At 62.5% G+C, this 14,542-nt stretch overlaps 1 protein-coding gene across 2 annotated transcripts in view; it reads right to left on the bottom strand.

Moving 5' to 3' along the window:
• PEPD (peptidase D) overlaps positions 1 to 14,542 on the bottom strand; it is a 121,798-nt gene that overhangs the window by 97,080 nt on the left and 10,176 nt on the right. For both annotated transcript variants that reach the window (XM_008139784.3, XM_054710814.1), the window contains exons 2-3: positions 10,711 to 10,894; positions 7,960 to 8,087 (exon numbers count right to left, since the gene is read on the bottom strand). In XM_008139784.3, the coding sequence (XP_008138006.2) occupies positions 7,960 to 8,087; positions 10,711 to 10,894 (312 nt within the window). The remainder of the gene's footprint in view (positions 1 to 7,959; positions 8,088 to 10,710; positions 10,895 to 14,542) is intronic.

Raw genomic sequence — 14,542 nt, 5'->3', positions numbered from 1 at the left:
GGAGGAGTGGCCCGTCCACGCGAGCCCCGTAGAGCTGGCCGGAGAGGTCCCTGGGCGGCTATCAGCCCGCTGAGGGCCTGCACCCTGCTATCTGGAGTTTGGGTCCAGAAGGCAGCTCATGCCAGATCCTGTCACATGGGAGGTCCAAACAGAAGCAACTGGACTAGAAAGGGGTGGCTCGGCAGGGAAGCCGGCCCACCGCAGACACTCTCCCTTCTAATGGCAGGCGAGAGGAGTGTCCCGCTCAAAGGAGGTCCTGCATCCAGGTGCAGCCAGTGTCCACGGACTGCCGTGCAGGCCTCTGCCAGCAGCTGGGGGGACAGGAGGCCTTTCCCAGATCCCAGAATCAAGGCTGATGCAGCGAGTGCCACCACCTGTGCAGGCCTCCAGCAGGGAGGAGACATTAATGCCCACGGTTCAACTTCTAGAGAATGACACTTCTGAGCGCAGGTCTGGCTGGCTAGCTGACCGCCTGCATGCGGTTAATAAAAAAATAACCTCGAAGTTAGAGCAGTTACCACCAATTCTCAGCACCCAAAGCTGCCTTCAGCGGCAGACAGTGCTGCTGCTTTCCCTCTACCCTCTGCACAGGGAGCTCCTGCTCTGGACCGGCAGGCAGCACCTTTTCAAGATCCCATCAGCTTGTCAGAAAAGCAGACCTCTCCAGAGCCAGGCGTGCCCAGCTCCCGGTGACCACGCCCGAGTGGACCACAGGCAGCATTCCTCAGAGTGCGGGGCAGGGAGAGCCCCGGCTCCAGGAGGAGGGCACAGGCTCCGGGAGGAGGAGGGCACAGGCTCCGGGAGGAGGAGGGCACAGGCTCCGGGAGGAGGAGGGCACAGGCTCCGGGAGGAGGAGGGCACAGGCTCCGGGAGGAGGAGGGCACAGGCTCCGGGGGGAGGAGGGCATAGGCTCCGGGAGGAGGAGGGCACAGGCTCCGGGAGGAGGAGGGCACAGGCTCCGGGGGGAGGAGGGCACAGGCTCCGGGAGGAGGAGGGCACAGGCTCCGGGAGGAGGAGGGCACAGGCTCCGGGGGGAGGAGGGCACAGGCTCCGGGAGGAGGAGGGCACAGGCTCCGGGAGGAGGAGGGCACAGGCTCCGGGAGGAGGAGGGCACAGGCTCCGGGGGGAGGAGGGCATAGGCTCCGGGAGGAGGAGGGCACAGGCTCCGGGAGGAGGAGGGCACAGGCTCCGGGAGGAGGAGGGCACAGGCTCGAGGAGGAGGGCAGAGGCTCCGGGGGGAGGGCATAGGCTCCGGGAGGAGGGCAGAGGCTCCGGGGGGAGGGCAGAGGCTCCGGGAGGAGGAGGGCATAGGCTCCAGGGGGAGGGCACAGGCTCCGGGAGGGGGAGGGCACAGGCTCCGGGAGGAGGAGGGCACAGGCTCCGGGAGGAGGGCATAGGCTCCGGGAGGAGGAGGGCAGAGGCTCCAGGAGGAGGAGGGCAGAGGCTCCGGGAGGAGGAGGGCACAGGCTCCGGGAGGAGGAGGGCACAGGCTCCGGGAGGAGGAGGGCACAGGCTCCGGGGGGAGGAGGGCATAGGCTCCGGGAGGAGGAGGGCAGAGGCTCCAGGAGGAGGAGGGCAGAGGCTCCGGGAGGAGGAGGGCACAGGCTCCGGGAGGAGGAGGGCAGAGGCTCCGGGAGGAGGAGGGCATAGGCTCCAGGGGGAGGGCACAGGCTCCGGGAGGAGGGCATAGGCTCCGGGAGGAGGAGGGCAGAGGCTCCAGGAGGAGGAGGGCAGAGGCTCCGGGAGGAGGAGGGCACAGGCTCCGGGAGGAGGAGGGCACAGGCTCCGGGAGGAGGAGGGCACAGGCTCCGGGAGGAGGAGGGCAGAGGCTCCGGGAGGAGGAGGGCAGAGGCTCCGGGAGGAGGAGGGCATAGGCTCCGGGAGGAGGAGGGCATAGGCTCCGGGGGGAGGAGGGCACAGGCTCCGGGAGGAGGAGGGCACAGGCTCCGGGAGGAGGAGGGCAGAGGCTCCGGGAGGAGGAGGGCAGAGGCTCCGGGAGGAGGAGGGCAGAGGCTCCGGGAGGAGGAGGGCAGAGGCTCCGGGAGGAGGAGGGCATAGGCTCCGGGAGGAGGAGGGCATAGGCTCCGGGGGGAGGAGGGCACAGGCTCCGGGAGGAGGAGGGCACAGGCTCCGGGAGGAGGAGGGCAGAGGCTCCGGGAGGAGGAGGGCAGAGGCTCCGGGAGGAGGAGGGCAGAGGCTCCGGGAGGAGGAGGGCAGAGGCTCCGGGAGGAGGAGGGCATAGGCTCCGGGAGGAGGAGGGCACAGGCTCCGGGAGGAGGAGGGCATAGGCTCCGGGAGGAGGAGGGCACAGGCTCCGGGGGGAGGAGGGCATAGCCTCCGGGGGGAGGAGGGCAGAGGCTCCGGGAGGAGGAGGGCATAGGCTCCGGGGGGAGGAGGGCACAGGCTCGGGAGGAGGAGGGCACAGGCTCTGGGGGGAGGAGGGCACAGGCTCCGGGAGGAGGAGGGCACAGGCTCCGGGGGGAGGAGGGCAGAGGCTCCGGGAGGAGGAGGGCACAGGCTCGGGAGGAGGAGGGCACAGGCTCCGGGAGGAGGAGGGCACAGGCTCCGGGAGGAGGAGGGCACAGGCTCCGGGGGGAGGAGGGCAGAGGCTCCGGGAGGAGGAGGGCACAGGCTCGGGAGGAGGAGGGCACAGGCTCCGGGAGGAGGAGGGCACAGGCTCGGGAGGAGGAGGGCACAGGCTCCGGGAGGAGGAGGGCACAGGCTCCGGGGGGAGGAGGGCACAGGCTCCGGGAGGAGGAGGGCACAGGCTCCGGGAGGAGGAGGGCAGAGGCTCCGGGAGGAGGAGGACACAGGCTCCGGGAGGAGGACACAGGCTCCGGGGGGAGGAGGGCACAGGCTCCGGGAGGAGGAGGGCATAGGCTCCGGGGGGAGGAGGGCACAGGCTCCGGGAGGAGGAGGGCACAGGCTCCGGGGGGAGGAGGGCCCAGGCTCCGGGGGGAGGAGGGCAGAGGCTCCGGGAGGAGGAGGGCACAGGCTCCGGGGGGAGGAGGGCACAGGCTCCGGGGGGAGGAGGGCACAGGCTCCGGGGGGAGGAGGGCACAGGCTCCGGGAGGAGGAGGGCACAGGCTCCGGGGGGAGGAGGGCAGAGGCTCCGGGAGGAGGAGGGCACAGGCTCGGGAGGAGGAGGGCACAGGCTCCGGGAGGAGGAGGGCAGAGGCTCCGGGAGGAGGAGGGCAGAGGCTCCGGGAGGAGGAGGGCACAGGCTCTGGGGGGAGGAGGGCATGGGCTCCGGGAGGAGGAGGACACAGGCTCCGGGGGGAGGAGGGCCCGGGCTACAGGGGAAGAGCTAACCAAAACTACCCCTGCGATTAGTGGGTGGGGGGAGGTGGGGGAGGGAGAGGCTCCCGACTGAGGATCCTGGCAAACCCCTGGCCAGGCCTCAGGCTGCCAGGACCAGGCTCCCCCAAACCACTGGGAGTAAGAGCCAGAGGAACTCCCTCAACCCTCCTCACAAAGACCTGCACCCCCATCAGTGCCCGACACTCTCCCTTGAAGACAAAGAGAGACAGAGCAAAGCCACCAGACAGGCTGAAGCAGCCTTGATCCTTGTGACCCAGTTGTATGTACAGGGTGGGTGGCAGTGGCTAAGAAAAACCACATACAACACACTACAGACATCATACACACCAAACCACATGCCACACCATACACACACCACCCACCCTCACCCCACCCCTCCACTCCTGTGCACACACACCCCACCCCCATGCACACACACCACCCCACTATACACACCCCCACCCCCATTCACACACATACCACCCCACTACACATACCCCCACCCCACTACACACACCCCCACACCCATGCACACACACACACCACCCCCACTACACACACACCCCCCACACATACCACCCCTGTGCACACACACCCCACCACCCACCCACACACCATACATGCACACACACCACAGAGGCATACACACAAAACACACACACACATATCCGTTCCCATCTCAGAAGAGCAGTGCTCAGGGCCTCAGGCCTGGAGAAATTCGCTCACACCACCCTGGGCAGTGCCTTCAGTCAGGTGACACCCTCCTCCCTCCAAACCCTGAGCCAGGCTCACTGTCTCGAGCTCGAACCAGGGACAGGAGCAGAACACTACCAAGTTGCAAAGGCTCTAAGAGGGTCCCCCGACTTGGTCCAAAGTCACTCACCCTCTGCGGGTACTGACACCGTCCAAGGTGTTTTTCCTGCCTTTTCAGTTAAAGCTGCCGTCAGCTAAGCCTGACTCTGACAAAAATGATGGGAACACTCTTGCATCAGAAAGGCACAGACTTGTGTCAGCAGACTCCACATAAAAACAAATTTGAAACTACCACACTCCTGTCCCAAAAACGGCTTGGGGTGAGGAACAGGCCCAGCACCAGGTTGCCCACATGCCCCCCAACACCTTGGCCAGACAACAGGACAGGCTGTTTACGCAGGCAGTGGCAGGTCTGCAGATGGGGGTGTTGTTTCCCTGGGCAACTTTATCTGCCAGATGGATTTTCAAAAGCCATCAGATAGAGGCTCAAAAGGAAGCTGAGGAGCTGAAGGTCAAATGTCCGTCTGCTGGGCTTTGATTGCAAAGGCCAGGCAATCCCATCAGCCTCACTCCTCCCGAGCTCTACTGAGCATGAGAGCACCTGGGAACGGCCACACGTCAGGTCGGCCTCTCCCCAACTCCAGCTCCAAGCAAGCAAGCCCTCAGTGGTGCCCTGTTCCCATCATGCCTTCTCTCCCCAACGCGCAGGACAGGAGGACCAGGAGTCGGTCAGAGCAGAGGAAGGGAAGGCCAGCACGGGAGCCAGGCCTGCAGGAGACAAGGCTGAGCTCGGCCCTGGAGCCCAACACCCTTGGGACCACCGTGCTCCGTCTGGCTGCCCAGTGTGCACCTGGAGCCTTTCTGACAGGCGGACCCACCCTGCAGACATGTGTACCCTCAAAAGCCAGCCGAGCCTCTAAGTTTGCACTACGCAATCAGCTGGCTTGGCAAAGCAGGACAGACTGAAGGAGAACTTGTAACCACGGCTCTGAAACCCAGCCGTGGCCACACACAGAACATTATTCCTATATCACAGAAGATTACCCTCCGGAGGAGCCAACTGCTAACAGCTGTCCCCTGACCAACCAGGTCCTGGGCATAAACCCTCCAGTCAAGTGCCCTTGACCCCCAGTTGGTGGCTGCGGTGAGATTCCCTCAGGCTTCCCACTGGAAGGCAGGGTCCAGGTTTCTCCTCCCACAACCCTGGAAGGAGGCCCACCCTCCAGGACTCCCCGACTTCTGCGTAAAGAAGCAGACAGACACACAGATGAGGAGATGCACTCAGAGCCCCTCCCCACGTCCAGACAGAAACCCTGGTCAGGCCCTCCTTCCACCACGGTCCACGCCCACATGGCACGGAGGAGGCAGGGCCACAGGGAGGCTGAGAGGGCATGGGCGCCACCAGGCACAGGCTAATCCTGGACGCGTCACTGGCAAGAGGAGCGGAGGCTTCAGCTCTGTGATCCCCTCAGGGTGCAGGAAGGGCTCTGGGGAAGCCTCTGGGGAGACCAGACCGAAGCTCCCATCAGGAAACTCCTCGCCCAGACTGTCCCAGTCACCAGGGCTTCAGCGCACACCACCTGGCATGTGGGGGAGCTCAAAAACACACACCTCGTTCGTGAACTCATGGCAGAGCCCAGAGAGGCGATGCTCCACAGGGTCTGGGACCTCAGAGGAGGACTCGGGGGCTGGGCGTGGATCTCCGCCCTGGTGGGAGGTGCCTCCGCTCCTCCCCACATGGTCTCTCCACATGGTCTCTCCACGTGGGCGAGTTTGGGCTTCCTCTCAGCACAGCAGCTGTGTCCAGGCCAAGTGTCCCACGACGAGGACCAGGCAGAAGCCACAGTGCCCTTGGCAGTCCAGCTTCAGAGGCCACACGGTGACCCTGCCACATCCCGCATCCAGGCAGCCACCAGCTCCTGACCCGAGTAAGGCAGGAGGGAAAAGACTCCACCCCTCCACAGGGCGTGGCCATTTCTGGAGATTATAAACGGTCCGTTCCTGGCATCCTCACCACCTCATTTCAGGGTCACAAACATAACCATCTCCACAGTGACAGGGCCTCACCAGGGGCAGTGTCGCTGTTCCACAGGGAGGAACTCAGAGGCCCCACAGCGACCACACTGAGCTGTCAGCAAGCTTCCAGCAAGACAGGCCGTGGACCTGCACAGGCCAACCCCTCTTTAAAGCAGGCAGTCATGGGGATTCAGCCAGGAATGGAATAAAGGTTGACCGTAAAGGTCACCACACGAGGGGAGGCAAGAGCTCGGCGAGGCCAGAGCCACCTACCCAGGAGCACCTGCGTGGCCTGGCCTGGGTCTGCTGAGCTAGCAGGAGAGTGCCCCGATGGACTGAGGAGAGCCTGCTCCACGCCAAACCCGAGGCCCACTTCTCTGCCGGCACAAGACTCGCTCTGGTAAAAGCAGGCAGTCTACCTCAGAGGCCTCCTCCAAGTCCCCCTCCACATCCCACTCAGGGGCTCTCACTGGGCCCTGCTCAGCCATGCCGTCCCTGCCCCTCCCTCTGGGAAGAAGGCAGCAGCCTTCCAGTGCCCCCTCCCCGCAACGCATTACACAGCAGGGAAACATTTATGTCATCTGCCCAGGGACGTCTGAAAGGGCAAAACTTAAGTGGCTGCCCAGCCACCCACCGCAAAGGCCAATGGGATTGGGCATGTCCACTTCCCCCTCTCCCTCCCCAGGGCCAAGCCAGGTGAACACACTGCCAGGAAAAGCCCACCCGCTTCTCTCATGCTGCCCATTCTGCTGGGAGCTGAGTCTTCACAGCACAATCGAAGGCCCAGGGCCAGGTATCGTGCCAAGCAAAGCGGGCTCAGAGCAGAACTGTTACCAGCTCAGGAGGCGAACCCCTCAGCTCAAGGCAGCAGAGGAGGCACATGCCAGGCCAACAAAGAAGGCTATGGGGGTGGCACTGAAGGGCCGTGGGGGAGGGCGGCACCTGAAGCAGGGGCGTGCAGGAGGGGCCTGCCCTGGCCCTCTGCACAGAGCATGTTCCTGCAGCAGCCAAGTGCCTTGTCATTCAAACCAGCCACAGACAGGCCTGCGCACCTGGTAATGAGCGCTCAGGGACACGAGGCAGTGAAGGCTGCAATTTATACATTAGCCCACAATAATCACTCTCCAGGCAGAAATGGCACGCTGGAAGGTGGTAACCGTTTAGCGGGATCCTCTGATCACCTCAAGTGTCCCCGGTTAAGTACAGCTTCTGCCGCAGCACCACTGCTGAGAGGAATGGCTGCGGAGAGAGGTGGACGCGGCCAGGGGCCCTGGAGCTAGCAGGTGCCATGGGTGATGGGGGAGGGGTGTCTCAGCAAGGCCCAGGCCTCTGCTCCCGCACTTCTCACACAGTGCTACCCCATCTCAGGTGCTCCCCCATCTCACACAGTGCTACCCCATCTCTGCTAAGGCAGGTTACACATCTGTGGCCCTGCGGAACTTAGCCAAGAGGCGGGCACACAGCAGGCATCCGGTAATGCCCTGCTGTTAGGGATGGGCCTCAGAGAAGGGCCCTAGGTTGTCCTCTCTAACTGGAACCAACTCCCACCACTCCCACCGTGGGACCACCTTCCACGGAACCATGCAGGAGTGCTGGTCCACTGAGGCCAAAGCCTCAGGCACGTTAACAAAGCCAGGAATCCAGAACTTTAAGATTAATAAGCAGTATCTCTAAACAAACATGACCACAGTATGGCTCTGGCGCTGACACCCCTTCCCAACCGAGGGTGCAGGGCTCTGGCCCAGAGCAGGCTGTCAACAGGCCTGACCACTAACCCCCCCACCCTTTGCTACTCTTCCCCTCCTTGCAATCCACAAGAGGGCCCTGCACCCCCACGCCTGGCCAGCCGGGGTCAGTGGGCACCGTGACATCACCCAGACTGCTCCTTACTTGCCCATCCAGGTGGCATGGCTGGCAGGAAGCCTAGGCACAAACAGCGTCGACTTCCCGGTGTTGATGTCAATCACGCCGTAGCAGCCCGGCTCAGTGACTCCGAATGCCCAGTGAAAGAAGGACTCCTGTGTCAGGAACGAGAACCACGGTTACCCTGACAGCAGGACAGAAACACGAGGATCAAGGGAGCTGGGGCACCTGCCTCAGGCTGGCCGCCCTTGAAGACTGGCCCCCAGCCTCACACAACCCTCCCCCTCAGCTTCCTGCCCCCACTCCGGCTTCGGGTTGCCCGTCTCCTCCTTCCAGGGTTTGGCAGGGGCAGCCTGGCTGGCTCCTCCGGCACTGCTTTGAGCCCTTTCTGATGATATGTTTCACGCACATGCCCCAGCCCCACCTGTACCCCCACCTCACTGGCCACACCCCTTGGTCCTTGATAGGGCAGAGGGTACCCATGAGCACCACAGGTCCAGCTCAGCCCTGCACATGCCTCTCTGCGCCCTGAATCTCTGCAGCGTCAGTGCCACAGGCAGGCAAGATGCCACCTTGTCTTAGACACCAGCCTGGACATCTGCACGGAAAAGGAATCCTCCACCTAGGACTTCTTACTTCCTTCTCCCACCCCCAGGGCTGAGGCTGACTTCCGTGTTTAGCAATAAGCACTGAGCTAAAGTATCGGCGGAACGGTATAGCAAGTGGAGGAGGAACTCTTCCGAAATTAACCTTGCAGAACATCAGTGATGGAGCCAACAGCTGAATTCAGGAGATCAGTGTTTAAACCAAAGACCATGTAAACTTCAAGAGGCACCAAGACAAGTCAGAAAAAACTTCAGACCTCCACGTCTAGCATCCAGGGGCCTGCAGGCTTGTGACTACAACCATGAGTCAGAGGGAAGCCTCCCAGCAGGAGGCGCTTTCGGTAAAAACACGGTCATCGCTCTCGGCAGCGGATCTCAGCCAGTCTGTGTCCTGTGGCATGGACAGTCCAGCTGGGGAGGCCAGGCCTTGCCACCTCCTCTCCACACTCTGCTCCCTTCATGTTCCCCTGCCTCCTCCGACCTGGCTGCGGGTGGCCATGTCCCCTAGGCCTCTGGCTGCAGGTGGCCGTGTCCCCTAGGCCTCTGGCTGCGGGTGGCCATGTCCCTTAGGCCTCTGGCTGCGGGTGGCCATGTCCCCTAGGCCTCTGGCTGCGGGTGGCCGTGTCCCCTAGGCCTCTGGCTGCGGGTGGCCGTGTCCCCTAGGCCTCTGGCTGCGGGTGGCCATGTCCCCTAGGCCTCTGGCTGCGGGTGGCCATGTCCCCTAGGCCTCTGGCTGCGGGTGGCCGTGTCCCCTAGGCCTCTGGCTGCGGGTGGCCGTGTCCCCTAGGCCCCTGGCTGCAGGTGGCCGTGTCCCCTAGGCCCCTGGCTGCGGGTGGCCGTGTCCCCTAGGCCCCTGGCTGCGGGTGGCCATGACCCCTAGGCCCCTGGCTGCTGGGTGGCCATGTCCCCTAGACCCCTGGCTGCTGGGTGGCCATGTCCCCTAGGCCCCTGGCTGCGGGTGGCCATGTCCCCTAGGCCCCTGGCTGCGGGTGGCCATGTCCCCTAGGCCCCTGGCTGCGGGTGACCACGACCCCTAGGCCCCTGAATGCTGGTGGCCACGTCCCCTAGGCCCCTGGATGCTGGGTGGCCATGTCCCCTAGGCCCCTGGCTGCGGGTGGCCATGTCCCCTAGGCCCCTGGATGCTAGGTGGCCATGTCCCCTAGGCCCCTGGATGCTAGGTGGCCATGTCCCCTAGGCCCCTGGCTGCAGGTGGCCATGTCCCCTTGGCTCTGCTTGTCTCCAGGGAGGTCCTGGAGTGTCCAGTGTGTCAGGCCCCAGCTCTGGGCGTGGCAGGGAGAAGAAAGCACTAGACTTGGAGTCCAGAGATGGGGTTCTAATTAATCCCAGCTTGACTCTTGGAGCTTCGATTTCCTCATCTGTAAAGTAGGTGCAATGCTAGGATCAACGAGAGTGGGCCAGCTGAGGGCCTCCCTGGCTTTCTCAGGGAGCTCCTCTGTCGAGTGTCCTTGCTCCTATTCCTGGGAACTGGGTGACGTCAGCGATTCTCAGCCAATGCCTCCACATCCAGACTGGCTTCCTGCAGCTGGGCCACCTGCCACCCCACAGGTTTCCAGAACCGCAAGGAGCTCCTGGACCGCTTCCCAGGTAAGGGTCGCAGGGTCAGCACTGGCCAAGCTGGAGAGAATGCGTGGGCCTCCGGCTCCTGCTCAGCACCCTGCTCACCTGCCTCCTCCCTGACCTCTGCAGCCCTCGTCCTCCCTGCTGCAGGCAGAAGGAACTGCCCGCCCCCCGCCCCCATCTGCACCTCTCTCTGGCCCTGGGAAGCTGCCCAGCCCACCCTCTGCCACCCACTCCTATGGACACCATCCCCCCACCTGGAACACCCATCCCCAGCGCCACCTGTCAGAATTCCCCTGGACTCCAGCAACCACACCAAACGCTGCCTCCTCCCTGAAGCTAGCCTGCTTGCTCCCCCAGGAATGTTATCCTTCTGACCTCTGACCTGAGAGAGCTGACTGGCTGGTGACAGCTCTGCCCCCAGCAATGCAGGCTTCCTTGGCGCCCAGGCCCAGGCCTACCTGCAGGGAGCCTCTCAGGGACCCTCAGGAAACAAAGCTGCCCAAGGCCCTCCAGGCTGGATGCTGGAGGAGGGAGGCAGCCACAGGAGGCCTGGTGCACGCCTGGAGCGGGGGAGCTGCAGGGGTGGGCTCACCTGACGGAAGAGGACCCCGGTGTCCGTGCAGTAGCGCTGCGTCTCCTCCCCACCCTGCAGCAGCACAACAGAGCCAGCCTGCACAGCCGGGTTCCTTCGCAGACGCTCACACAGGCGCTGCCTGTTCAGGGCAAAGAGGGCCAGAGGCACCTTCAGGGTCTCGTTCCCCAGCCAAAACCAAGGTCTGCAAAGACAAGAGCACACACAGCCACACAGGCCTCCGTTAGCACCGCCAAGCACACCCACCATGGTAGTCTGAGGTGACCAGAGGGCTAAGCCTGACAGGGGACCCCCATTAGCACAAGGCTCCTCACCGGCCTCCCAAGGACCACAGGGGCTTGTCAACCACAGCCTCCCCTACTGTCCGTAGCACTGGGCACAAGGGGGGATGTCACCAGGGCAGGTGGGGCGCAGGGCGGGAAAGCCTGCAATGGTTTGGCGACATACTCACTCAATTCCTGCCCTCAAGGACCTTACACCCACGCCTGAAAAAACATGATCTGGCCCAAAAAACACTGCATTCCTGCCCAGGCGCCTGCATGCTGCCATCTTCTCTGCAAATCACAGACCTGCAGCCAGGCTGGCCGTTCCTCACACACACACACACACACACACACACACACTCTCTCAGGACAGCCCCCCACACACACACCCAGGATACACCCCTACATACACCCAGGATACCCACCCCCCACATACACCCAGGATACCCACCCCCACACACACACACCCAGGATACCCCTCCCACACACATACTCAGAACACACACACACACACACATACACACACATACACACACACTCAGGCCTCCCCCCACACACACACCCAGGATACCCACCCCCACACACACATACTCAGGACAACCCCTCCCCCTCACACACACACCCAGGATACCCACACACACACACACATATACTCAGGACAACCCTTCTCCCCCACACACACACTCAGGACACCCCCCCACACACACACACACACAGGATACCCAGCACCCCCCCCCACACACACACACCCAGGACAACTCTCCCCCAACACACACACACATTTTCAGGATATCCCCACACACACACATTCAGGACACACACACACACCCCCAGGACACCCAGCGCCAGGCCCAGGGAGTGTGTGCTGAGTGACCAAGGGGAACCATGATAAGATGGGCCTGGGAGTGGCAGCCCCACAGGTGCTGACCTTAAGGAGAGCAGCCAGCAAGGGATTGGCTGCGGAGACTCACTGGGGATGGGAGGAGCCAGGCTTGGCAGAGCAGGTGGGTGTATACCCCCACCTCTATCCCCACCCCACACTGGCTTCCATTTTCACTGAGTTACACAGCTTATCCTTCCAGCACCCACTCCTCAAACCCCACCAGCCTCTGGGCACTCCCCACACCTGCTCCCACAGCTCTTCCACTTGGCGTGGCTGCCACCTCGATGCCTATTCCCTGCATTGCTCCAGCATCAATTTTCCCCTCAGGAGCATTCTCGGCATCCAGACACACAGGAACCTCACCTGTCTTTAAAATCCTATATAATAAAGAGGGAATATACTAATTGACTCTCACACCATCGCAAAGATGGCAGTGCCCACAGCCAATAAGGAGGGAATATGCTAATTGACTGCCCCACCCTCAAAGATGGTGGCTCCCACAGCCAATAAGGAGGGAATATGCTAATTGACTGTCACGCCCTCAAAGATGGCGGCATCCACAGCCACAAGATGGCGGCGCCCAGTCCCCTCCTGCCACGCAACTGTCTCCAGAGTCCCCCAGTCCCCTCAGCCCCACAGCTGCCCAGGGCCGCCCGAGGCTCAGGTAACCAGGGCTGCCCGAGGCTCAGGTAACCAGGGCGGGCCGAGGCTTGCGCTGCCGGCAGTGGCAGAAGCAGAGGTGTGATGGGGGCATCGCCTTCCCCTGATCACCAGGTCACCTCCTGCCCCTGAGGGCTCCCGGACTGTGAGAGGGGGCAGGCCAGGCTGAGGGACCCCCACTCCAGTGCATGAATTTTCATGCACCGGGCCTCTAGTCCTATCTAATAAAAGGGTAATATGCAAATTGACCCTCACTCCAACACACAAGATGGCTGCCTTCATGTGGTCAAAGATGGCTGCCACCATGTGGACAGAAGATGGTCACCGGGAGAAACCAAGATGGCGGCATAGGTGAAACACCTAACCTGCAGCCGGGCACAACAATTTCAAAGGCACAACTAGAGGTCAGAACGGACATCGTCCAGAACCACAGGAGAGCTGGTGGACTGAAATGCCCACAGCTGGGGGGAAGGAGAAGGCCACGGGGACAATCGGGGGAGCCATAAAAGCCTGAGGTATGGAGAAACTGGCGGAGACACGAGCACGCGCGCCTGCGGGGAGGATGGAGCCGGAGAGGAAGGGGCGGCTGACGGCCTGGCCGGCGTTCACTGGCAGGAAGGAGATAAAGGCTCCGGAGTGCGCTAAGCGCCGGCTCCGACTGCACTGAGCGCCAGTTCCAGGCGAAACCCTGGGAAGCCAGGCGCAGGCTGGGGGAATGAATCTGGGCTGTGGGGCGCAGGCACAGAGGAGCGGGGGAAGGCAGAGCTCCAGAGGCGCGCACGGGAAGGGGCGCAAAGGACGGACTGTTGCCTGCGCCACTGAACTGCCCTAGCGGGAAGGAGACATAAGCTCAGGACCGTGCTGAACCCCAGTTCCGACTGCACTGAACCCCAGTTCCGGGCGAAACCCTGGGAAGCCAGGCGCACGCTGGGGGAATGAATTTGGGCTGTGGTGGCGGAGGCACAGAGAAGCGGCGGCTCCAGACGCACGCACTGGAAGGTGTGCAAAGGACGGACTTTTGCCTGCGCCACTGGGTGGCCCTGCTGGGAAGGAGACAGGGACGCCAGACTGCGCTGAGACCCAGTTCCAACTGCACTGAAACCCAGTTCCAGGCGAGAATCTGGGAGTCCAGATTCATTAGGGGAGGGACTGGACTGTTTGGCAGTGGGCGAAACTCCAGGGCGCGTTTCTCTCAGAGGTGTTTGCAAGGAATACAGAGGGACACAGACACAGGAGCCTCATAGGGCGGGGCTGACAGGAAGCCAAGGTTGTAGGCTCCACCCTGTAGCTCCACCCCAGCCAAGCTGAGCAGAAGCTTTTTCCTGCTGAGTGCCTCAGGTAGTGGCTGACCCACACTGCATTGGAGACTCAGAAACGAGGGCATCTAGTGGTTGGTGGGAGATGACACCAGATTTCAATCACTTGCATAAGGGAGGCATTCTAGAGGCAGACTCAGTGAGCGCCAAGGCATTGCTGCATCAAGACCCGGCCCACAAACATGTCTCCTGCACAGCAACTCTTCCTATATGGACAAAGAGGGTCCTCACGGCCAATTGGCCTGGAGGACAATTCCTCCCAGTGACACCAACAACAATCAAGACTTAACTGTACAAAGGAGGACCAAGAGGAGACATAGGGCGGCAGCCTGATCGTTGCCTACCACAACAATATTAAGACTACGACGGGAGAGCAGAGCAGACACCAGCCAGAAAGACCGGGGGGCTGGCTGAGCAGATGCTCTAAAACTAGAATAAAAGAGAGGGGTACGCAGGATGATGCTGATGCCGGTGACCCAAAATCAACACTTTAAGAACTATGGCTCAGGCGACACAATGGTGGCCAGGAACGTGCTCGGCGCAGTTCCCCCGGCGGTCTCCGGCTGAGGGGACGGCTCCACTCGCTGCCGAGCACGGACAGACGAGCCCCTGGGAGACATGGGGTGGGAGACTCCGTGCTTGCTGACCTCCGAGTCCTTCAAGAATCTCAATGCCCCGAAGTGGCCAGGTGCGCACGCTCAGTGACTGGC

The sequence above is a fragment of the Eptesicus fuscus genome, chromosome 21 (assembly GCF_027574615.1).
Source record: "Eptesicus fuscus isolate TK198812 chromosome 21, DD_ASM_mEF_20220401, whole genome shotgun sequence".
NCBI classification, from domain to species: domain Eukaryota; kingdom Metazoa; phylum Chordata; class Mammalia; order Chiroptera; family Vespertilionidae; genus Eptesicus; species Eptesicus fuscus.
Note: the sequence above shows the minus strand (reverse complement) of the source record. Positions and strands in the feature narration are given on the sequence as shown.